The 24,952-nt window shown below is 42.8% G+C and overlaps 1 protein-coding gene across 6 annotated transcripts in view; it reads right to left on the reverse strand.

Moving 5' to 3' along the window:
* Window positions 1-21,191, reverse strand: part of SMOC1 (SPARC related modular calcium binding 1) — a 125,451-nt gene extending 104,260 nt beyond the window's left edge. For 2 of the 6 annotated variants that reach the window (XM_079309861.1, XM_079309860.1), the window contains exon 1: window positions 20,884-21,191. In XM_079309861.1, the coding sequence (XP_079165987.1) occupies window positions 20,884-20,988 (105 nt within the window). In that variant the 5' untranslated portion in view covers window positions 20,989-21,191. The remainder of the gene's footprint in view (window positions 1-20,883) is intronic. The other 4 variants (XM_079309858.1, XM_079309857.1, XM_079309862.1 and 1 more) reach the window with 3 other exon arrangements.
* Window positions 21,192-24,952: the final 3,761 nt, after the last annotated feature.

A 24,952-nucleotide genomic window follows, 5' to 3' on the forward strand; every position in this document is an offset into this window, starting at 1 on the left:
TATCTGTCAAGGAAAGGTTAAGTAGAAATATTCAAAAAGGAAGCAAAGGTTCCAAAGCTAGAGTCAGCCCAGTTGAGTGACTACGTGGCAAGCTTATTGTGCAGTTACTTGACTTGTTTGGGCTTTTAAAGAGGTTACATATGTACTAATCTAAGTACAAGAATTAAACTGCATGGATCCAAGACCAAATTCCACCTAAGAGTAACAGGCCAGTTTTTGTTATAAAACTAGCTTACAATTTCATTAGTAGCTTACCCAAAAACCATAAAATACTACCCCTCATTAGCAGAGAGGCAAGTTATTCCTTTACTAATCTGCAATAGTCTCCTTACCATTCCAACAAAAGTTGGTACCTTCCCATCACAGGAGACTGCCCAAAACTAGAAATTCAACACTATCCTGATGCTCCAATTTTGACAAAGAGAGCAACCATGTAAGACTCTGGAGCCTTACATCACATTTGACATGTTTACTCATTGTTTGAAAGACTTGAAAATCCTCTTAATCACATCCTCTGGCAAGTTGAAGGTACTTGACATTCCTGCTTTCTCTTTCCCACCTTTGGGGCAATCTAAGTGTAAACAGGACATCAACACAACTACAGCAGAGCCAGGTGCTCTTTAGGATCTCCAAGGAGTACCCTTTGAGGTTAGCACAACACAAGATGTAGGCACTGTTCTTTCCTGTTACCTAACCAACCTGTGGGATAGAAAGCACTGGGAGAGGCAATGAAGGATGAGTTTGGTTTTGCTTCCAGTGATGGCACTTCCTCTCAGCTCTAAGTCTAGAAACACATGGTAGCTCCTCTGCAAAAGAAAAAATAAACAGTTATCCACTTAACTAGTAACAGAAATAGTGTAAGGCACCCCAGAACAAGCAATGGGGAAGCACATTCTAAAAGGCAAAGACCTTCTTCAAATTCTCAATCTAAAAGGGGCAGACAAGAACAGAAAAACTACCCAGACTGATGTGGCACTTAATTCTCAAGATGGCTTACAACTTGCATCAGTTCTTTCTGAACCCTTTCAGAGCAATTCCTTGGGTTGTTCCCACTTTACAAATTTGTGGCACAATATACACAGGGTTGACAATCCAGCTTAGTATACTTATGCAGGAAGAGAAGTTCAAGTAGGAGTACTGTTGACATCATTCCCTTTCACAAAGAAATCCACTCAGCTGCTGACAAGCCCAGAGTTAAAAATATCACATCAGGCATGTACCTTTCTGGTAGATCAGTTGGCAGATGGGCTTTGGCAGATGCACCCAAGCCAACTGCTTAAAGAGGCTACAGAAGATGCATGCCTGCTTTAGGAGCTGTTTTGCCATCTCAGTACTGCTCTTCCTCCAAGTTCAGTATCAAACAGGGTTGGCTGGATAAATGCAGCCACATAACCATAATCAAGTGCAGTATCCACAATAAAACCAGAAGCTGAACAGTTCCAATTCAACACTTAATTACTGGAGCAAAGATCTGCTGAAAAAGTGATTGAGAGCCTTAAAAGATTTTCTCACCCTCTAAATTCAATTACTAAACTTGGGCAGAAGTCTGACTAGTTTCTATCTTACCTATTTCTTATTTGGATAGGCCCACATTGTACAGTCTGACACAGTAGTCAGCATCTGCTTGAACTCCTCAGTCCTCCAGCCCTGTCCCTGCAGGAGTACTATGTGGCAAGTTAAGTTTAGATTCTTTATAACTAGAAATTCAAAACTGTAATAGGCTTGATAGCAAAAAGAAACATCACACTGAGTTTGTTCAATAACTTTATTCTTACTACTAAGTAAACAAATCACTGAGCAGAAAAAATAAGCATCAGGTGTGTATTTTGGCAATTATACTTCCACTGTGTTAGTATAGAACAAGATACCCTTAAAGTTCTTACCAAGCCTGTGATTTACTTCATTACTCCTACACCTAGTGAATTTAAATCCTTCAATTCTTGGTATAAAGCCCTAACACACTGGGGGAGCACCACTTCAAAAAACACAATCTAAAAAGAAAATACAAATTGTACTGCATTTTAGGCTCAGGTTTTTAACCATGTTGAAGCTGTTAAAGAGTTGTCCAACTTAAAATCACCTGAGCAAGTTACCAGAAGAGAGATCCTCCAATCCAAAAGCACAGTCACATGGGACTTGAGTGCCTTCAAAAGCCAGATGTATAACCCAATCTTTGTTAATTCAGTACTATCATCCAGCTACAACTTCCACTTGCCTTTTTCGGTTGCTTCCAGAGGTAACTGCGCAATTTCCAGTTCAAAGCACTTTATAGCTAAGCATGCAAGAAGGCCATCTCTAAGATACCTTATCAGTATGCTGCACACCAATGCCTACACCTCTAAATGGCACAAATGGTCAATTAATTATATTATTGGTCAGGCAGACTATTCAAGTGGAATTAAAACATCTAATTAACTTTCAACAACAGCATACTGAATGAAAGTTGAACTAATGCATCATTACTAGAAGCCACAGAAAATTTAAAGATTAGACTTAAAGGAAGAATCTTGCAAGCAATTTTGGTCTTGGAAAGTCAAGGCACATATTAGTTTTCCTTCTTGGTAGTAAGCAAGTACAGACAGCCAATTATGCAACCAAACACCTTTAAACCTTCTATAGCCACACAAACACTGAACATCCTAAGTTTTCTTCTTCAAAAAGCAATAAGGTGTTAGAGCACACAGGCTACAGCATTCAAAGCTAAGCAGCTGCTTTAGGAGATCAACCTAAAGGTTAGAGAGCACACCTGTAGCTAACTTGCTAACATACAGAGCTCCAACTGCTCCAAGTTCCCAAGCCTGTACAGTCATGGCACTGTAAATGAAATGATGTGCACTTTATCTGCATAGTTTGAGGTAAAACAGGTTTTACCACACTGCTGATGTGGTTCTTCACTGAACCTGAATCTGAAATTTTTGTCTTGGCTAGCTTTCCATTTTACCATCAAAGTATATGATTCTTTGTTCAGCCCTCCAGGCTCTTAGAGAAGGGAATGCTGCCACTCTTCCACAGCAGGCTTCTCTCAGAAAGGGTTAACTCAAGCCTAAATAGGTGTGAGTACCCCCAGATCTTGCTTCTGGATGGCATCCCAAAGTATTTAATAATTCAGCTTGGGAAGTGTTTCCTGTTGTTCCTCCCCACATCTCTCACATCACTAGAGCACAGCACCGCCCCCCCCCCCCCCAGCCCCCTGTCCTGAGCAGCACACCCAGGCTGGTGCTCAGGGTCACAGGCAGCCATTCCCTGCACAGCCAGGGCCACGAGAGGGCAGGATTCCAGGTGAGGGACACACCTGGCCCCCTGCTTCATAGGGAACTCTGACTCCCCCATCTGCTTCCCCTGCACAAAATACCCTCTCCACAGGGACCACATCACCACTGGACACTCATGCCTAGAACCACGTGAAAAACATCCTATGGTTATCACAACTGCCTCCATGCAAGATTTCAGCCGTTAGCATACATCAGCCAATTCCCCTAACCAGGCCAGAAATCACATCAACTCATATGCTCTCACCCTGACACACTGCTGCCTACATTGCTCAAGTTTTTGCCATCTCATTTCAAGTTCTTTGGTAATTTAGACAGCACAAAGGATTTCTGAGCATTCTCTGCCTCATATGCAGACAGAAATAACCTCTTCTTTCTTTCCAGACTAAATTCAAGCTTGCTACAAATTCCAGATCTACTTCCCTCATTTCCATCAAGGGCCTTGTTCACACTTGCAAACAATATTTTAACATACTCTGTTTACAGACACCCACGATAGATTTCCACTTTTCCATGCTGCAAACCTAAACAAGAAGAACTGAAGGCAACTGATGATCCTGCATTCACATTTAACAAACAGCAGATGAACAGAGAAGCCCTGCACTCACCAGAATCATCTCACTGTTCTATTTCAAGGAAGTACTTAGTTATTTGACAATGGAAAATAAAAGCAGCTGTCAAGGGCTTTGCACAGGTTGGCCATAGACTTAACAGCAGAGAGAATGTAGATGCTAACAGCCTAAATTAATAGCATGACCCAGCTAGGCTAGATCTAGTTCATCACACACAAGGGGTTGGTTTCCTTTCCCTATTCAGACAAAGACTTTTCAGGGCACATAGGGCTAAAGCCATCCACCAACACCTCTTGAAAATTCAGTTCCTAGCGCACTGTGGATAACTCTTTTGTGTTCTGAGGAGCCACACCATCCCCTCAAGTGCTGCTCCACATTCAGTTTGAAACCAGCTTGCAGGGCAGCACACAGCAGTGTCATAACCAGTGTGATACAATCCCACTGTGCAGTTCACTAAGTGGAAGTACAACATGACCAGGCAATACCCTTATCAGATCACAGATATGTCTTCTACAGTTGCTGGCAAAGGTGGGCATCCTTGCAGAGTTCAAAAGTACATGTAAATAATCTGGATCTACCCATCAACCACTATATCAGGTTTGCAGGGGAAGCTTCCCAAAAAAGTGGCAGGATAAAACTAATTATAATGCCAAGGCTGGGACATACAAGTCACCCCAGATTTCTGCTGGAGAGTTGGACAGTTTTCCTTTAGAAGATAAACTCTTGTAGATAGCCCTGTGTGCAATTAGACCTACACTAGGTGCAGTGCAGATAGGAAGTTTTGCCAGCACAGGACACCAGAACAGTGTGCCTGTGTGCAAGTTGACTCTTCAACTAAAGTCAGCCAAGACACCCTCAATAGTCTCACATTGACCTGGTCATCATTGCACATTAGCAAAGAAATCTGCTCTTGCTTTGTGACATAGACCTTATTCATGGGGGAAGGGGGAAAAATCCTCTTATTCAGCAAGTTGCATATAGAGCCTTAGCCTACTGCAAAAGGCTGAAGAAATAGTTTGTCTTACACTTCCTTGGAAGTAAAATTACTTCTAATGCATGTAACACTTGGCTGGAACATTGTAACAGAACACTGCAACTTTTAATACAAATCCGGGTAGACTAGGGGTCTACTGTGATTTTAGTAGACATTAACATTTGTTCCTGTTCTCAGATATCAACTCATGGTGAGTACACACAAGTTCTTCTTTCTCTATGGACCCAGCATGAAGAACTTTGTATTACAAACAGAAAAAAAAAATTAAAAATTGGAACTCATTATTCTGAACAGAGGGTAAGAAGCATAGCTGTATCAGTATAGTTCCTATGAGTACAGGAAAGGAAAGCAGTGTTTTATCTTTAACTTGCAGTGGAACCTCAGAGCTGTAAATCCTTTTTCCATGGGAGTTATATAATAGGACAGCATTAAAGTTCATAACTAGCACTTCCAGACTTCAGCTGGTGCACTTAAACTGTTCCCAAGTCACACCATCACCTCTTGCTTAGAGCCAAATACCTGGTGCTATCACTGAACCAACACCTCTAATCCAGTGATGTACAAGTATATGGATGGTGGGATGAGTTAATAAACTAGCCTTTGAGAACAAAGAACAAGCTGGGTTTCTGAAACAGGAGAAATGCACCTCTCAGTAAGTTGAGCATCCAGCCTCCCAAAGATAACAGCTGCAAGCAGCAATGCATTTTTTTAATTACTGTGCTTTTAGAAGATATTTCAAAGGTTAACTTTACTTACTACACTAGTATGTGGCACAGAAAGAACACCTGAAATACTTCCAAGTGTTTTAAATTTCCTGATAACTAGAGGTGCTAAGCCAGTAGAAACAGAGTCCATTTTCAGCATGGTCCATCCCTACAGCCAGCACAGGCTGGCTGTCAGAAACTGCAATATCCTGATGAGAGATCTACACTCTAAAAGCTGCTCCACTTCCACAATATGTCAACACTTCAACCAGGAGGCTAGAACTATCTAGATCACCTTCAGTAGCTGTCCTCTGTCCAGACTTAACTACCAAGACAAGTGACTAAATCCAGCTCCAGCCACACAGCTGGTAGAAAAAAATGGTCAATCCACCAACAGCAGTTGTCTGGCTGTAACTCACAGCAGGCCAAAGCAACACATTCAACACATAGCCAGGGATCAGAAAACATGCCTGGGCATGAGCTTGGAAACACAGACCACAGAATGCATGCAGCATAAATTATTGTTTATGGGCAGAAAAACAACCTGGAAACAGGAGGCTGTTACAGCTTGAGAGTACCCAACTAGTTGCTTGTTGCACTTAAATGCCAACAATCTTAACTCAAGCAGTGGCACTCCTATAGATAGAATTTTTTTTTTAATTACTACATTTTATTTAAAATTTGTACTTCCCACTATTTCCTCCCAAAAGGACACACTCAATGCAAGTAAAACAACATAGTTTCATTAGTGTTTTAAAGGGCAAGATCAGTAAGTGTTTGTGAATTACTACAGTGGCTTAGTCTTCATGGGGCTTTGAGAAACTATTTGGTAAAGTCTTAAACCCTCATTCAAATGCTAAAAGTTGTCCGATTCTGGAAACTTAAAAACATTCATTCCTATTCTGTTTGGAGACTCTTGGTGACCATAATTACTAGCTTCTATAAGTTTCCCAGGTCAAAGTTTGTCAGGAGATGCAGTATTCAGCAGTCCTTTTTCAGAATTATCCAGTACCAGGATCAGTTATAGCACTTACCATTAACTGTATGGTCTATTCCCCTTCCAAACAGGGAAGATGAAAAGCCAGTCCCTACATCTGGATGTGACAGCCCTGCCATATCAAAATTTACAGAGGCTCTTCATTCAGAAATGAATAACATGTAAGTGCTTGAATTCATGTGGGATTTAGCACTCAACTCGCTATCAGAGAACTTGCATATATGCCATGATCTGAAACACCTGTAGTGTGTAGAACTGAGAACCCCAAAGAATTTCAAGGCAATCAGCCTTCCCCCTTCCTTACTATGAAATTCGCCACTCACAAGCCACACATGCCTGCAAAGCAACTGTTTGCAAATTGTACAGAACTGCAGTGCTCTGGAGGTAAAGGCACTCACATGGAAAAAACAGAGTAACACAATCAACCTGAAATCTACATTAATATGGGACTAGAAATGTAAAGTACTCTGTCAATTTGAGGCTACATCTTCAAAAATTAAAAGCACAGAGTAGAACTTAGGCTAGACTACATCTTCTCTGATATTGCTTAGGTGGACTATCACCTTTCACAGCAAAACCACATGGAGCCTCTCATCCACATTGCCTTGACCAGGATTGAAACAGGTGACTTCAAGGCACAAGTCTGACTGATGTGTGAACCCCATGCTGGTGGTACTTTCAGAAGCATGGCAAAACCACTGCTAACTGCTGGGAGCTTTACAATCCGAGGCAGCACTCAGAAACAGGAATGCTGACTCACAGTGTAGAATCTTGTCTGATGTAAACACATCTGTACTGGGTTTACATGTAAAGTTTTAGTAGCAGCTGCAGAGGTGGTCTCAGTGAGAAATCAGGGGTTGCCCTGTGCTGGGCACAGCTGGGTCCATACCACACCCACTGCAGGACAAAGACCAGCCCATCAGCCAGGCTTAGAGTGTCTCTGAATGCAAACTTCAAGGGCAAAATGTCACATGGCATGGGGAGCAGGGAAGTGAGAAGCACAATCAACATCAGTGAAGGAGGTGCTCTAGACACCAAAGTAGAGGTTCCTCTACAGCCCACAGAAAAAAACATGCAGGAGTAGGTATTGGCCTGCAGCCCCTGGAAAGGATGCCACAGCAGAATAGGTCAACATTTTAGGAAGGAAGCTGCAGCAGATTTTTTTCTGTAAGATTGAAGTCTCTAAGAAAAACACATGCAGAAGCATAGGAAGAAGTGAGGACGGGTCTGGTAGCTGGGCAAGGTCAACCAACCACACAAGCAAGGACAAAAACAGAACCATTTCCAGTTTGCAGATTCTGGGCACAATCCTCACATCCCAGTCAAAAACAGCCTATGCTGTTTGACCCTGTGCATAACTTGGTGCTTGCTCATCATTAGAAGTACTTTAGCATCAATGAGGCTTAAGAAATACAGGGTCTGAAATCCAGAAAGGCAGCTTTCCCTGGCATAAGCAAATAAACCAGAAAACAAGGCAAGGAATGGGAAATTAAGTGAATACAAGTGAATATTTACAGTTCTGTTAATTTTGTTACTGTCTGACACCAACTCAGAGATTTTAAGCTATCTTTTCTTTCCAGAACTGTTGACCTGTTCTAGCCCAAGAGCTTATATTGCAATAACCAAGGTGGATTACAACCTTCAACTGATACAGACACTTGCCAGATATTCATGCAGACCTTCACAATTGTCTCTTTGCAGCATTTGTTGAATCAGTGCCCTTTGAGCTTTAAAGTGGGATGACTTTATAATCTTACTCAATTTTCACAAAAACTTTTCTTTAAACAGAAATCACATTTGAAGGGAAGCTGCCTACAAAGTCAAGCTCACTGTCTGAAAGCAGTCAGTCCAACTAAAACTGTCCAAGCCAAGCAGACTCTGCATACAGCACTAGATATAACAGATGTTGCCCTATAATACATCTAGAAAGATTTCTCAAGAGTCAGCTGTACATTCTAATAATCCCCAACTGAGAAAAAAAGATATCACTGAGTACCATCAACTTCCTCCCCAAATAATACCTAAGATAGAGGCATGTTGCTCCCTAAAGTAAGGGGAAACTTCCTGGTGCTTTTCCTTCATTTCAGGGATGTAAAGCTCTAAGCCAAGTGCTCAAGATGAATAAGAAGCCAGGGCAGCAGTTTGATATGAGTTTCAGTTAGAGTTGATACTGCAGCAGCTGCTTCATCAGAAAAAAACAAGGTAGGAGCTGGGGAAAGTATAAGAAAGTACTCCTTGCTCTTGGGGTAAGAAACACTTCCTCAAACTCTCTACCTTGCCTATGTTAAGAGGTTTCTTCTCTTCAAATCCATCAAATCCTGACTGCAATTTAGTGTAGGTCATCAACTGAACCAGCTTCATCAGTTTCAGCATTTATAAATAGTGTCTTCACTTAGTATCTTTGAATCCAGCTGTGACTACATTCAGATGTTTTGTGTAAACAATACCTAGCACTGGTGTCAATCACCTCACAATAAAACAGATGCCAAAAGAGTCTTGTATTTTCACATCAACATCTGCTAGTGAAACAAAAGCCACTTGCAAGTCCCACTAAAGCAATCTTAGATAAGTACAGTTTTACCCATCTGAACACTGGCATGAGATTTAACAAGATTATCTCTTCTCATTTGATCCTAATTGGTTGCCTTAGGAAATGCATGGATATGTGTGAACATCAGTCTACCATACACTGAAGAACTGACATGCTTGGCTTAGGTTGCTTGTGGTAATCCCTAGGTTTGCTTTCTAATAAATACTAACCAGAGACAAGCCAAAGATAACACCCTATTTTGTCCTCTTAATCTGAGGTGACTTCATCATGTCTATAATCAGCCTTCTGGCACTTCCTGAATACAAGTGCTTATATTCTTCATAGTTTCATGCAAGGTAAAGACAAGGAAAGAAGTGAAAGTCATTTTTAGCTTTTGCTCTGACATGCAACACTTAATCACTGCCCTGAAAGGCTGGTTATATCTTCACAAGTGAGTTTATCAATGCTGAACAAACTGAAGGAAAACATGTCAAGTGGAATATATATATAGTTTAACTTGATTTACTTGCACCAGTGATTCTAAAGAAAAGTATGAATTCCTGAAACTGGACACACCTTTACAAGAAGGAAGGCTTGAGGGAGAGTTCAGCAAAAACTACCAAGTTCAGAATCGCTCTCCCACTCCCGTTGTCCTGCCTGAACAGAGGCACACCCAGAGAGTATATACCTTAAAGGGAATGAAGCAGATTTGACAGGAGTCTAGAAAAAGGAAAAGCTAGTCAGAAGCTATTCTGTAGGTGACACTACTAATGGGCAGGCTAACTTGGAAGTAGTTATACTATAGGCTTTCCAGTTAAGGTCAGATGTGAAAATTTCCTTAACAAAAGCAATAAATAGCTAAAAATTGCATGGGATACCTGAGAAGGTTTGAGGTTTAACAGGAAGAACAGTTACTATGGTAGGATACCTACCTTTTTTAAACATGGAGGGGGAAAGAGCTATGCCTCTGTAGCTCACTGATCTTTGCTACAGAGAAAAACTTGCCTAGAGATGAAGTTAAACTTTTCATTTGGGACTGTCATTCACATAAGAGTACACTGTTGCTTGATTTTTTTTAATCAAACCTTTCTCTTCATACTGCATGAGGTTCTACTACTGAACTCTTCCCAGTTCTGGGACTTCATCAGGGGCCAAGGAAAAAGTCCCTTGATAATGTGAAGCAATGTGGAAATATTTTTTGGCTTCATTTGCCAACAAAACTAGAAGCAAAACTTAAAGATTTTTAGGTAAAGTCTGAGAGTTCAAACAGGAAACTTAAAGACTTAGTTTGCTTATGACACCAGCTATTCAAGCTAGATCCAATTCTTAAATCTTTGGGCTCAAAATGTACATGTCATATAACTGAGCCAAATCCAGTTGTTGAAATACTGAGGAACACATTTTAAGAATGTTTAAATTCATTCAAGTGTGGTGAATTTCTGCCCTCTGCCCCCTCCCCCCCACCCAGTTCCAGTTTTAGCACCAAAAAAGACCCTAGTGTTCTCAAAGATATACTGCATTTTTCTTTAGCTAATTATACAGGCAGAACTTGATTTGGAAGTTGGGATTGACCTTTTTTTTTCCAATTACTTTCATGCAAGAACCAAATACACATGAACCAGGATAGCTTCATCCTCCTAGGATAAAAGCTGACAGCTACACATTATACCTGTTTACACACCAACAGATTTTACAAAACAGTGCAGATGGGTTAGGATGCTTCAACCCATAGGTGCCTTCAAATCCAGATTAGAAATCTGCAAAACATTCACTGCAGTATGTTAATGAGGAACAGCTAGTTTCTGCTCCAATACTGCTGCCAAAGTCCTTCAGGTGAAGCAGCACTTTCATGGTAAGGAAAAACTCAACTTCTCTTCACAACCCAGTTAGTTTGGAACTGCTTTAGATATCCATTGTTCACAATAAAAATCCTGAAATTTGTATAGTCTCACTGACAACTGAAGACAAAGACAAGAAAAGCAGAAGTTTCACACTACTGTTTTCCACTCCCTGTCCTATTCACCCTTAAGAGACACCCTATTTTAGTTACAAAATAGCAAATGTTTACCTTGTCCATTATTTAAAGCTCTATTAGCCACCTTAAATTTAATCCTGATTTTTCAGAGTATACATAACTAATAGGTGAGATAGCAAATTCAGGAGAGTTCCAACAGTTCGATTTTAACAACTCTTCACATTTTAAGAAGGGTAGTAGCTTAGCTTACAGCTCAGCAGAACACAGTTTTTTTCTACTAATATATTTGTTACTTCAAGGAGACCAAGGTGAGGACAAAACCTGATAGCCTTGGAAAACTTAAGTCTTCAACAGCTACAACTAGAAACACCGAGATTACTTCAGAGCCAACTAGACTACCTCAATGTAAACATCCTTAATTCAGAAAAATAAAACCACCACCAAGTTGGAGCATAAAGCACTTTCTTAGTTTACTGTGAAGATAACACTCAGCTCCCTGGAAGCTTCTGAAGATTAACAAAACCAAAAAATTTGGGCTGACATGCTTCCCTATACTTCTACACAATGGATTTAACAATCACTAATACACTACCACCAGCAAATTATGTCCATTTTGTAAAAGACTGTAGAAATTGAAACTACTATTCCTTCTACAGTTCAAGCTTAAACTGGACAAGTAAAGCGAGTCCAAGAGCAGTTACTGCCACTGAGAGAACACCCTTACTCTATGCAGCAGAACATCCCCAGCTCTACAGAGCACCTAACAAGATAAAACTCATAGAAGACAGCTTTGACTTCCAAACCTAGACCTAGGGATATGATTCCTGCTCATAAAAATACTCTCTGCACCTATGCAATAATAAAGAAGGAAAGATAACCCATAGACACCGACAAGGTCAGGGGAATGCTAGTGCAGCAACCCTAATTTAAAAAATCATAGCAAAAGTCTTCAATGTTCACCACTTTAATGGAAAGCAGGAGACATCTGAGATAGCACAGCCACCAGTCACCCCTGAAATACCTTACCCCACCATGAGGTATTACCTATCCAGATAAGGAGTGCCACTTGGCCATCACTCCAGATTTTTGCCTACAAAGCTGCAGGAATAGCTGCACCTCTAGAATAACCTGAGGCCTTCAGGTACAGCAGCCAGAAGCACCATTCTCTTACAGACAAAAACTAAACCCCTGGACTTCTACATGTCTGCAGTGCATTTAAGAAATCCTATCCCATGGCAAGCACTCTCAGAAGTTATGTTAAAGCTCTAGTGAGACAGATTTCTTCATCTTAATTTCCAGGAATGTTTCAGATGCATTGCAACTAACTGAGGGCAAATAACACCACCAGCAGAAGCACTGAGAATCCAACAGGCTACAGTTTACTACAACAGCAGGAAGATCTAGCAGCACTTACACTCAAGCCCTTACCTGACAGAACTCCAAAGCCTTGGCTGTAGATACTGGTATTGTTTTTAAATTTAAAAGGTGGATCAAGTTCTTCCAGATTTACATATTTTCAGGTTAAGCTAATCTCAAACTGTGGAGCAAAAAAATTATTAAATTAACACCCCTGTTCATTTTAAACATACCAGTCTCACAGATTTCTATATTAAAAGTAATTTGCTTCCACTAAGCCTGAGATGCACACACATTAAAACTCACATTTCCCTACAAGTTTGGAGTTGATAATCCTCTAGTGTTCCAGATGCATACACATTTTTAAAAGCTAATTTTGCATACAGCTTATCTACTTTTGCAACACTTGTCTGCTTACTTTTAAGGGCAAAGGAATAAGCCAAATGCAAAACTCCAGGCAGAAGCCAACAACAGTTACCACCATTCTGTATGGTAACTAGACCCAAATCAGAAGCAGCTTCTTGGCTCAGACAGAAACCCCTTTATCTGGCTAGTATCCACAAACTCCAACTCATTTAATATCCTCCACTTGGAAATTACACTCAAGAGCTTCTGGCTTTTTAGTTCTTAACTTGCACCTAGTTCTACCACGTATTTGTTTAAGCCCAAGTGTAGAATGTATATAAATCTGCTTCAAAGAAATGGGATGGGAAGTGGTTTGATGTCCTAGCTAGAGTAGGTTCTTTAATCTTCAAGCTACTCAAGGGAGTCTATGCTGCAACAGAATATTACCATACTACATGTTTCTGACTAGCATGTATATGGTACACACAGAAGCAAGATCTAGAGATAGTGTACATCTGGACATTAAAGTATACCACTACTTCTGCCAGGTGTTTTCACCTGAGGATGCTTCCTTATCTGTTTGCTTCCCAGTTCACTCCTCCTCCATAGCATATGTGGTCACACTGCTTCTTGTGCAATCCACAATAGTCATAGAATCAGAGACAGTTACCTTTACATTAAGCTTGTATTGGATTGTTTTGCTTTGTTGGAGCAAAGCCCTAAAGTACTAGTACTACAACTGAAGGATCATATATTTTGGGTTCTCTATACAACCAAAGAAAAAGTTGTTAATCAACTATTCTGGACACTGTGAAATTAAAGAACAAGCCTATTCCATCACAAGCCTACATACAGCAGCTATGTCAGTGGGCCTTGTTCATGAGAAGGCAGAATATGGCTTCCCTGTGCAATTCAAGTGATAATTCTCAGTCATGGAACAGGGAAGAGAACAGGGAAGGACAACATTTTCCACATTCCTTCTAGTCTGTGACCCAAGTAGTGGTAACAGAGGACTGGTGGCCAAGAGAAACTCTGAAACAGAATCTGCCCACTAACTGTTTGGAACCTCTCCTCCCTATTTGAGGATCAGCACTTCCTTCTGGATATGATTCCAACCATCATTAACTGGACCAGTGGCCAAGAAAAATCTTAGAAAAACAAGTCATTTCATCTGTCCTACTTCCCCATCTTTCTTATCCCTACACACCTTCCCTTCCACATGATATGGTTGTTTCTGTCAGAGGCTCTCCCATGAGAAAGCCCTCACTTTTATCACCCCGTCAACCCCAGCTCTAATCAACATCTCAGTAGCACAGAAAGAGCACACTTCTTCCACTCTGAATAGAGTAAAATTACATTTGCCATAAGACTCAGAACAGAGAAAAATTATATTAGGCCAATGCTCTTTCAGCAGTGAATCAAATTTAACTTCAGACTGTCATGTAGCCTACAGAGCCAATCACAACAGATTCACAGAACAGAACCTCAACAGTCTATGCCTTGCACAGGAGGAATGTTGCACACAGACTGCTTCCTTCCCCTTAACCAATTCCAGTCAAAGTGTATAGGGCAAGGCAACCCAGTTTACAGAAGCCTGGCACACATTCTGGGTCTATGGCCAAGCAGTGAGCAGCATGGTCCTCTGTGGCAGCTACTCAGGTACGATGCCTTGCTCACTTTCATTCATTTACTTCATCCCGAGGCAACACAACTCCAGCTCCAGCCCAGGAGGGGAGCCTAGGTGCCCATGGCAGGGCAAGTTATCTGCCTACACACACCAGTTTCTGTAGGACTTCCTCCACCTGCATGAAGAGTCTGCCAGCAGCACCGGTGGGTTGCTTGTCTAGGCTTTGCTGCCAGACTCTACTTGCCAAAACCCTGAGCCAACCTTTAATGATGCAGCCTCTGTTACTACAGTAACTAGTGTTACTTTCCTATCTCTAGGCACAAGCCTTGAGGGGAAGCACTTAAGTTTGTTCTCATTTCACACCTACCACTCACTTGCCCACTGCATAGCTACGTGCCACTCCAAATGAAAACCTCTGTCAGTGGACCCTCAAAAGCAGCTGGCCCAGCTGCAAGCCAGTGGGAGGCAAAAATGCACAAACCCCACCTGCAGGCATATCCTTCTGAGCAGGCTACAGCTGGGAGACCACCAGCAAAGAGTTCAACAGTCCAGGCAGCTGGAGGCTTAAGGGCCTTCCAGGCCACTGCTCTAAGGACACTGGACAACAGAAACATCTGACAATTACAGAGTGGGCCAGACTGGGAGGGACCACAGTGGTCACCTGGTCCCACCTCCCTGCTCAAGCAGGGTCATCTTAAAGCACATGGCACAGGATTGCATCCAGCCAGTTCCTGAGTATCTCCAGTGAGGCAGACAGAACAGCCTTCCTCCAAGGATGTTACTCCAGGCTGCTGCTGATGCCTTGGATCATCCAGTCAGACTCAGGCCAGTCTTAGAGCACCCTGAAAGTGTCACACAGGCTAGAGTGAATCCCTTCATAAACCAAAGCCAGTCTGCTCCATCCAGTGTGACACTGAAGGAGCTTCACTTCCAGCATGAAGCCCTTTGCCTCGGGTAGCAAAGGCTTCCCTTGGAGCATTCTTGTAGAAAACCATAACAACCATATTTTGTCATCAAGTTTTTAAGAAATAGCATTGGTCAGAGTGCAGGCCCACTATATGAGACAATGTTTTCCTCAGCAAACAAGCAGATGACTCTTCTAAAACCCATGAATATTGTTAACATTATCTATATTGTTACTGGAGCATCCCACAGGAGCCTAAGTTGCCATATCTACTCTAATAAAGAGAAGAAACATCCAGGATAGGAGGCATGAGGTTGGTTTCAAGGTAAGGCCTTATCCTGGGGAAGTTGCTTTCAGGCTGAAGAGCTGCTGATAGCCTGCATGAGGTCATATACAAAGAACTCTTGTATGGTGGGTGGGTTTCACTGTCCTGAATAAAACTTTACACCCTGGTGTGACTAGCTATGCTTTCCTGTTGTTACTCTCAAAGTTACAATACTTCCTACCCTCAACACAAAAAAAAAGAAAAAAAAAAAAAAGCACAGACTTGTATTCTCAGTCAGGGCTTTGGTGCCAGAATATTCCTTCCTCATACCTCCAAGCAATAAAATCATCACACACAGAAAGCTTCACATGGTTCACATCTAAGCTGTTGAAAACAACTTGTAACTGCTCATGTGAGCCAGTCAAAAGAGGCAGTGAGTTCCATACCACTCCCATCACATCCTGGTAGCAAACATCTCACACTGACCTCCCACCTTATCCAGAAAGCTCCAGCATGGAATAGATTCACCCACAGCAATGGCAGCCCTCCCTGTTAGAGCAAGAACTTCACAAACAAGAGGTTCTCACAAATGAGCATAGGATGTTTAAAGTCCTACCAATGCAATGACAGTACTTACACTTGTGAGCTTCACAGTTCATGTCACAACAGCTGCTACTCTGCCAGAGTGCCACTTGAGGACCAAAGCAGTTAACTACTCCCACTGCACACCAAGCTCGGCTCAAGGTCTGCTGTGCCACAAAGGCCCTGGATGGTGCATCAGTACCAGAGACCTCGTGTCAGCTGCCAGGGGACTCTGACAGGAAGCCACCACGCTGTCACACAGGATGCTTAAGTACAACAGTCAGCACAGCAGCCTTCAGGGATCAGCTTTAGTTCCACCTGTGTTGCTTCCACGTTTAGCTTTTAATGTTAGCATAAAGGTTATTGTATAACACTTAACTGCGCTGTCAGATGTGCCTGCACCAGAAGAACTGGGATTCGCCAGCCAAGGAAGAGACAAATGGGGTTTTGTTTGTTTGGGGTTTTTTTGACATAGTAATGTCGCAATTAGTTTGAGATGGCAGGATAAGAACATCTAAGATATTTAAATAGCAATATTAATATTTCAGAGCTACTACACTACTGAAATGAGTTTACAGTCATCTTACCAATTGCTTCAGGCCATCTGGAAATGAAAGAAGCCAAGAGAGCATCTGCTCTGCACTGTGAAGATTACCTTAGCACACTAGAGCTAGAAACTAGAAAACTAGTCCAAGAGGTTATTATTGTAGGTGTTCCACCAGCTACAGAGCGTGCTGCCACCACCAGCAAAAATACATAAGCAATTTCTTTTTCTGTACCTAATCTTTTGCTGGCCAGAAATCTTTCATTGACAGCACAGCTCATTAACATGAGTGGAAATATTCTTGTAGCCAACTTTGAAACTCAGGCAGTTAAAACACCAATTCTAAGACGACACAAAGCAAGCAAAATCCTACAACATTCTTCTATTTAGAACAGAGATGTTCTATTTAGAACATCCCTCACCCAACCAAAAGAAGATATCTGTTTGTCATAGAGTAACCAATCTGTCCTGTCTCTTTTCTAAAGATTTGCTTTTAAATTAATCTTTCCAATGTAAAGAAATTTAAAAGCATTAAAGTGCTTCAGTTGTTAGTTACTAGTGTAGACTTTGTAATGCAGGGTGGTGATTAAGCTCAAACAAGAAACAAAACTCAGCCATTGAAAACCTATTCTAGTGTTCATTCTTTCTGTTCTAGACCTCCAGTGTGTGAAGCCCTCTACCTTATATTCTTATTACAATTTGTAATTTCTTCCCACCATAGAGAACACAGGCTCCCTAATATTGGTATGCATAAAGGCACCTGCTTTGTGGAACCCTCCCTGTGGACTTGCAGTGAACACAGGGCAGAATACACTCCTTGTGCCACTCCTGCATAAGCTGCAATGCTGCTTCCTCCTCTCAGAGGAGAGGACAAAGCTGCAGGAGCCTTTTCACCACTTTTTACCAAGATTCTTATTTGGTCTTCTAGCTAGTAGCCAATTGCAGCAGGAAATTCCCAATGCTCTGTGGCACTCCAATTTATTCACTGGAATCTTTTGGTAGCTTCACAATTTTATTATTTACTACTTTCCTTTGCAACAGCACTGAAGTGTAAGATCCTCCCCCATCTCCAACCAGCATGCCTTTCAAGGGAGAATATAACACTTCCATGCATGAAACTAAGAAGAACATTATAGTGACTACCCTGTCCTCCCCTCCTACTGTACTTTAGCCCTCTGAAGTCAATGGAGGGGTACAGGTCCCCAGTCTTCCAGAAATCCAAGGACATTCATAGGACAGCTTTTGACTGATCCCTCAACACAGATCTCTCCCTGAACAAGAAAAAAAAAAAAATCAAAACAAAAAAAAACCAAAAACAAAGGCCACACTTAATTGTCTAGATGGAAGAAAACAAAGCTTAGTGGCACAATCTATTTAATCTTCTATAAAAGAATACTGCTCAAATGCACTACACAGTAGGAGATGCAAGAGCCAGCCTGGTCAAGCTCCCTGTCTCTCACTTTGGGTTCAAGGAAGAGGGAAACTGCAAGACCTGGCTTGTCACACACCCCACATCTCATGCCAGCACAGAGAAAGAGGCACACAGGAAGATAATAGGAATAGAAAACAAAGCCTGACCATCTTTTTCCTGAAGGTAGCATCCTTCAAACAGACATTTTTCTGTATAATCCCACAAATGTTCTCCTAAGCTACAAAAGCAGAAGTGACCAGGTGACTGTGTCACACAGCAGGAGCTTTCCTAGAGTCTGTCGAGTGAGGAAACAAGTCACACTGCAGCCTTGGACTTCCAAGTTATTTCTAGGACAAGATATTAGACTTCCTATGGGGCTTCACTTGGGACAGTTGTTATCAACTGTCATTGGGCAGCAGCATATATGCAAGAGCCAGATGTTTCCTACAAGTCACTGACACCAAGCCTAAGGAATTCACATCACTGCTCATAGTTTCACTGTAACAAGAAACAGCAAGCTTCATACATCTTTTGAGAGCCAGAAGTTCCTCAACAGACCTGTAGGTACTAGCTGCACTTTTAATTTACCTTGGTATTCAAGTAATTATCCTGAACTCACTTAATCTGAAAGCTCCAGCCCTTATTGGCACAAGGGATGTAGATACATGTATTTCTCTTCAATACACCTAGTTTTTCAATATTTACTGCAAACAGTAGCAAGCCATTCACTTATGTATTTAGTAACAATATTGGCTGCCTATCTTAAAACACTACTGCAACAATAAAAATTCAAGGAGGAAGATCTAGAATTTGATTCAATCATTACTGCTGGTCATTTGAATTCACTGAGTAGGGCTAAAAACTGTTGTTCACCCTTAAAAGAAATTTCAGCTTGCAAATATTGTAGTTCTAGTGCTTACCATACAGAAAAGAGTGAGAAAGAGCAAGTATTACACTAAGCAATTAAACACCTACAAAATCAGATCCCCAGAACTGCAACACCAACACCTGGCCAGGGAGGTGTTCATTATCTAACAAATTAATAATAAAGTATTTTTGTTTTTATTGGAATCTAAAGTGTGCACATTTATACTAATGACAATTTTACTGGCAATGTCTAATTGCTGCAAGAGATGAAGCTCAGGGGCTTATATCAACCAACCAAACTAAACTTCTCACCTTCACATGCACCTAATTATGACACTTTGAGGGGCAAAAAGGCAGATTTCATGAGTAAGACATCCTGGAAATATACAGCTTTCCATTTAAGAGCTTATAAGTTAAAACTTCAAGGGACATCTTCCAACAGAACTACAGATGTTAGTGCTCACAGCTGATATTCTCTCCAGTCATGAAGGAAGAAATAGCAAAGTCAGTTTACTTACTTCAAGCAAAAAGTAAATCAGTAGTCCTTTGTATTTGGTTTTCCACTCTCCTGAAGTAGCTCCCACTCCAAGACAGCACAGCACAGGGAGCAATTAAACTGCCTTGTAAAGTACAGTATAAAAAATGGTATATATGAAAACTGTTTGGTATACAGGCTCATTGTACAGTCATGCACTACCATCAGGATTTTTTTATTTTGTTGTTTCAACTGCACTTCATTAAAGCAGTTAGATGCTGGTGCTGATGAAGACCCTAGTCATCCAGGCAGACTCTTACTTACCACTTTTAAATCTCCTTTCTATTTGGAATCACTCTGATTTTGAGGTTTATGCTTGATATCAGGCAATAAAGATATATGCATAAGTCCCCCTGTGCTTCCTGATCCTTTAAAGCAGGTCTCAGTAATTTATGGCACACACCAGTTCTGACTTGGAACTAGTCAGATCAGAACTAACAGTTGCTGTTACACATCTGGCCATAAAAGAGGCTACACAGCACAGCTGAACACAACAACATCAGTGAAGCCAGTAGTACCCTGTCCATAGCTCTGAGAAGCATTTAATAGCCATCATGGTCAAACAACACTTCCAATAGAAAAAAAGAAAAAAAAAAGAACATTTCACTAAAATCTCTTGTTGTTATACTTTGGCCAAGTATGGATTTCAAAGACTCCAAGTTTTGCCTAACTATGGTCTAAATTAATTAGGTACTATACTTCTAGCATTTTAGACAGCTGGGTCAAGAATGCACATGGCCAGTGCATCCAACATGCCTACAGAGAGGTGAGTATTTTCCACTTCCCCAGAGCTGTGCTTTCATTGCAGCATCGGCTGAAGAACAGCTACTGTTTTGTAGCTCTACAATTGAAAACTCTCACGCTACTCTGTAGTGGTGCTGCAGTGGTAGCACTCACTCACTGGGAGAACCATATTTAGAAAAATGCTGGGTTCTCCCCCAGAGCAATGTAATAGTTTGGTAAGTGAAATGAACAGCCCCAGTAAGAGTCAAACATTGTCAGATTAAAAAAAAACAGAGCTAGACTCCTACAGGGAGAAGCCTGGGCTGAAGGCATCTAGCTTTATTGCAAGGATTCATTTAATCCCTGCTCGGGAGCATAAAAAAAAAGAAAAGTCCTAAAGCTATGTGCTGAGAACAGGGGCTACATTAAACGCAAGTCGAGCAATATAAAAGCACAGCCTGCCAAGCTCCCCCCTCCCGTGTCGTTCTGCAATAAAAGCCAAGTTAATACCGGTGTACGAAGCCCTCGCTCGCAGCCGATACCCGGCTCTGAGCAGGCGAGCGGGGAGGCCCTTGCGGGCTGCGCCGGAGCGGGGCCGGGCGCTGCCCGGGCCGGGCTCCACCTGCGGCGCTGACAGCGGCGGCGGGGCTGCAACCTGCCGCGCCGGGCGGCGCCTCACTTACCCGGGGCCCCGAGGCTCGGTGGCCGCGACCCGGCGGCAGATGCACCAGCAGCAGCGCCAGCAGGAGCGGGCGAGCGCCCGCGCTGCGCCAGGCCCGCGGCATCATCGTCGCTCGGGGCGGCGCGGCTCTGCGGCCACCGGAGGCGGCTGTCCCGGGCGGTGCGGCGGTGCCCGTGCCGCCGCGGCAGGTTCCCCGCCTCGGCCATGGGGATGCCCGTTATAAAGCCGCGGCGGGGCGGGGCCGGCCCGCACTGACCGCGCCGCGCGCCTATCGCCGTGCGGCCTGCTGCCGATGGCGGGGCCGCGCCGCCTCTCGCCCGGCCCCCGGCACCGGCGGGCGCCGCAGGTTGGCCGCGGGCGGAGGGCGCGGGGCGGGCGGCGGCTCTTGCCCGCGGCACCTGGAGCCCTCGGTGGCACCTGGAGGTGCCGGCGGCCGGGCAGCCCCAGCAGCCCCGCGTGTACGGCCGGCGCTGCCGGCCCGCCCCAAAGCCGTGCAGGGCACACCCGGGCCCGGCGCCGGGCGGGGCAGTGACAGCTGAGCCGTGCAGCGGGCCCGGGTAGCCAGCCGGTAAATTGGCCATAGGAAATCACCGCGTGGTCCACAAGCCATTTGGTCCTGCGCTCAGGGGCCAAGGCTGCTATGGGAGCGAGCTCGTGTCTCAGGCGTTCAGGTCCTCCCGTCAGCCCCGTGCCGAGGCTCGGGCCATGGCTGACCCACAGCCACAGCGTCCCCCTCTCCCTGAAAATCTTTCTCTGCGTTCCCAGCTGCACAGGCAGCCCCAGAGCCCATTGCCCAGTAAATCCTTCTGATCCCAAGCAGGTGATGTGTTCAGGGTCCTTGGTAATACATGCCTTGCACCTCGAAAAATATCCCAAGTCCAAGTTTGGTACTTCTCAAAATGACAAGCCCTTAGAGATTCCCAGTTCGTCCAAGCACCAGGCACTCAGTAGTGGGAAGTGAGCATCATCATACATCAGGCAAGTTAGTGCAGTTGAGGCCCAGAAGCAGGAGAAGAGGGGAAAATGAAGATGCATCTACCAGCAAGGCCCAGTCTCTACAGGCATGTCCAAAGAGGGAGCAGTACCATGACTGTGATGGCAGCAAGCTGTAGACCCTGAGCATTGGAGACAGCAAGTGATGCCCTTTACCTGACAGACAGACTGAGCAGCGGAGATATCTTGTGGACTAGACTGGCTTGCATTTACATCAAGTCCTTAATTTTCAAAATACCAGCTTAAGTTCGATGGTAATATGGATGGGAGGTCATGGCTGTGCATGTAGTAGTGATAATAACCATTAGGTAGGACTGTTTTGTGGTGCTTCTTTGGAAATACACAAAACATGACATTTTTTCACGCGATGGATTAACTTTCTTTACTCAGTGACCTTACAAGAGGCAATATTGGCACTTGAAAAAATTCCCTAGAGTGTATCCGCTAGGTATGGGGAGGGGCTGCTACACCCACACAAACAACCTTGTTACACAGTAGAAGTCATGTAATTCTGGCATCTTATCAGAGCAAAGCAGAGTGGTTAGGTATAGCGGTTGCTTTAATCTTTCTTTTCCTAAAAAAAAAAAAAAAAATTTAAAAAATAAAGTGCCAATATGTAGCATTTTGTCATTAGCCTAGACAGGATAAGCTGTTTGTTACTCACATGGAGGTCTGCCAGCATTCATTATTCTTGGCTTGCAGATTTCTCTGGGACTCCAAACACAGCTCCCCATACAAGCCTACCTTAGTCCTACCCCTCACCACACTGCCAGCCTGGTTCTAAGTTTTGCCAGCTCTTCTCCTGTATGGCCTGTGGTATCCTCTGATTTTCCATTTCAAAGTCTCTCTGATCCACACCTGAACATATGCCATTCCACATGACTCGAGCAGAGAGACCTTGAAGGGAAGAGGAGGGGAAGATCTGGGAAATCTGAATATGAGTGTCATTGTGGATATCAGGATCAGCTCAGTTGAGGCTGAGCAAGTTATACCGGTGCACACCTGAATCTGTGAAAAGACAGGCAGAATCTAGTACAGTTTTGTTGAGGCAGTGATCCCACCACATCACCTCATACTTAAGTCTTGATTAAATTCCAGTCTAGATAACAATATTACACTTGCCTACATTCTCCTCTCCAACTTCATAGGGGGATTTTTGCATCTGACCTATTTCGTGTTTTGCCTTCATGTGTTCTTCATCACTTGTGCTTTAAACATTAATGCCTTTCTTTGGTGTTTTCACACACAAGCATATCAGGATCTCTATGCTAAATTAATATTTGTTACCACCATGAAAAAGTAATTGTTTTCTTGCTCCCTAACAGAGAAAACCAGCTACACCGGAAACCTACTCACCAATGCCTGCAAGGCTCAGACACCAGCAGCACCTTAGCACCAAGCAGGAGTTCCAGAGAGGCTCAGAAATCCCCAGTAGTAGAAACCTTTGACCCCTTCATGGTCAAAGCTGTTCATAACTTTGCCACATGTACTCTCAGTCATCACCAGGTATTTCTCTGTAGGGACAAATATTTCCTTTGTGGACAGTAACAGCCTTAGTGCAGAAGAGACTTAATAGCCTGGCCTACATATCACCACTAAATTTTACTGACCTGTTCTGAGCCCAAAAATCTCAACAAGTCACCATTCAGGAGGTGGGAAGGACATCCAAGCTCCAAGTTTAAAGATACCATTAAGAGAGAAAATACATGGGTCTTTCCCAGGGGTCATTTTCACCATTGAAATGTGTGCCTAACTCTTTGCCACACTGGACCTGGTATCTAGTTTGTATAGGTGCACTTTACTGGTGTGTCATCATCAAAGAAAAATCTAGGTAAATAGAATAAACTACAGAAACAGAAAGCTTTGGGCCATTAAATTGCCTGTTGTTTCTCTCAAGTTGATGGCAAGTAGGATGTGCCTGCACTGGGCATCAGTGATATCACAGAGATGTTGATGAGCCGAGAAAAGGCTATTGACCAAACATATGACGAATTGGGCACCTAATCTTCTCACTTGAACTCTTCTGCAAAACCCTGCCATCCCTCAGAGTGTCAAATACTGCTGCCACAGTGCCGCTTCAATCAGTGATGTCTCACTAGGGAAGAGCTTCCCCAGAGCCCATAACTCAAAACCACAAACAGAGAGGGACACAGAACTGGAAGAGAGGTTATTCTTCATGTCCAGGCATTTGTATACCAGGGCCAACACATTGATCCTTCAGAGGAAGACATAAGCTCAGCCATAATGAATTCAACTATGCAATGCTGGAGCTGATACCGTTGGGGCTTGTTGTGTACATGAGATAGAGCCTACAACTTGCATCTCTAAAGACTTACCCCAGCCTGTGCCCATCTGTGTTGATGATTAATATCTTGTTGCTATGGTGCTTGCATATCACATGCATCACCACAAACTCATGGCACAGGACGTGTATATTGGTGGTCTTGTCAACTGTTCAGGGAGAACTGTTTGATTGCTTTGATTATTTGCCTCTGCTTCTACTTGTCTTGTCCTAAACAAGTTCAGAAGATCACTGTCCTCTTTTAAACAGTATTGGCACTCAGAACCATCATGGGATTTATCTGCAACAGCTTCCATCAGGGCACAAATCCCCTCTTGCACATGTTTAGTAGAAATGATTATTGTACTTTCAATAGATAATAGATGTTGCTTGTTGTCACAATTTTTTAAAAAGGTAAAGAAGAACATGGGAAATTTGCTGTAAGATTTTTTTTGTGGGTCGTAACAATGCAGAATTTAGTTTTTTTTTTTTTTTTTTTTTTTGAGTTTGGTTTTGGTTTTTTTTTTTTTTTTTTTGGTAATGTTGTGCCCATTGAAATCATTTGGACCATTTTATTCAGAGAATTATCCATTGCTGCCAGGTCTTATTTGCTGAGAACCTGCAGTAGCAGAAGAACCTTTTCTACTATGCTGACACCTGCAAATCTCCTACAATAGAGGCAAGTTTGGGGCAGTCCAGAGTAAAGACTGAAAATCCACAACTGAGCACATTCATGACCCTATGAAGTTAAGAATAGCAGCCTTAAGAAGATACAGTCTGTTCAGTCAGCCTAAAA

This window comes from Erithacus rubecula, assembly GCF_903797595.1.
Source record: "Erithacus rubecula genome assembly, chromosome: 6".
In the NCBI taxonomy this organism is placed as follows: Eukaryota; Metazoa; Chordata; class Aves; order Passeriformes; family Muscicapidae; genus Erithacus; species Erithacus rubecula.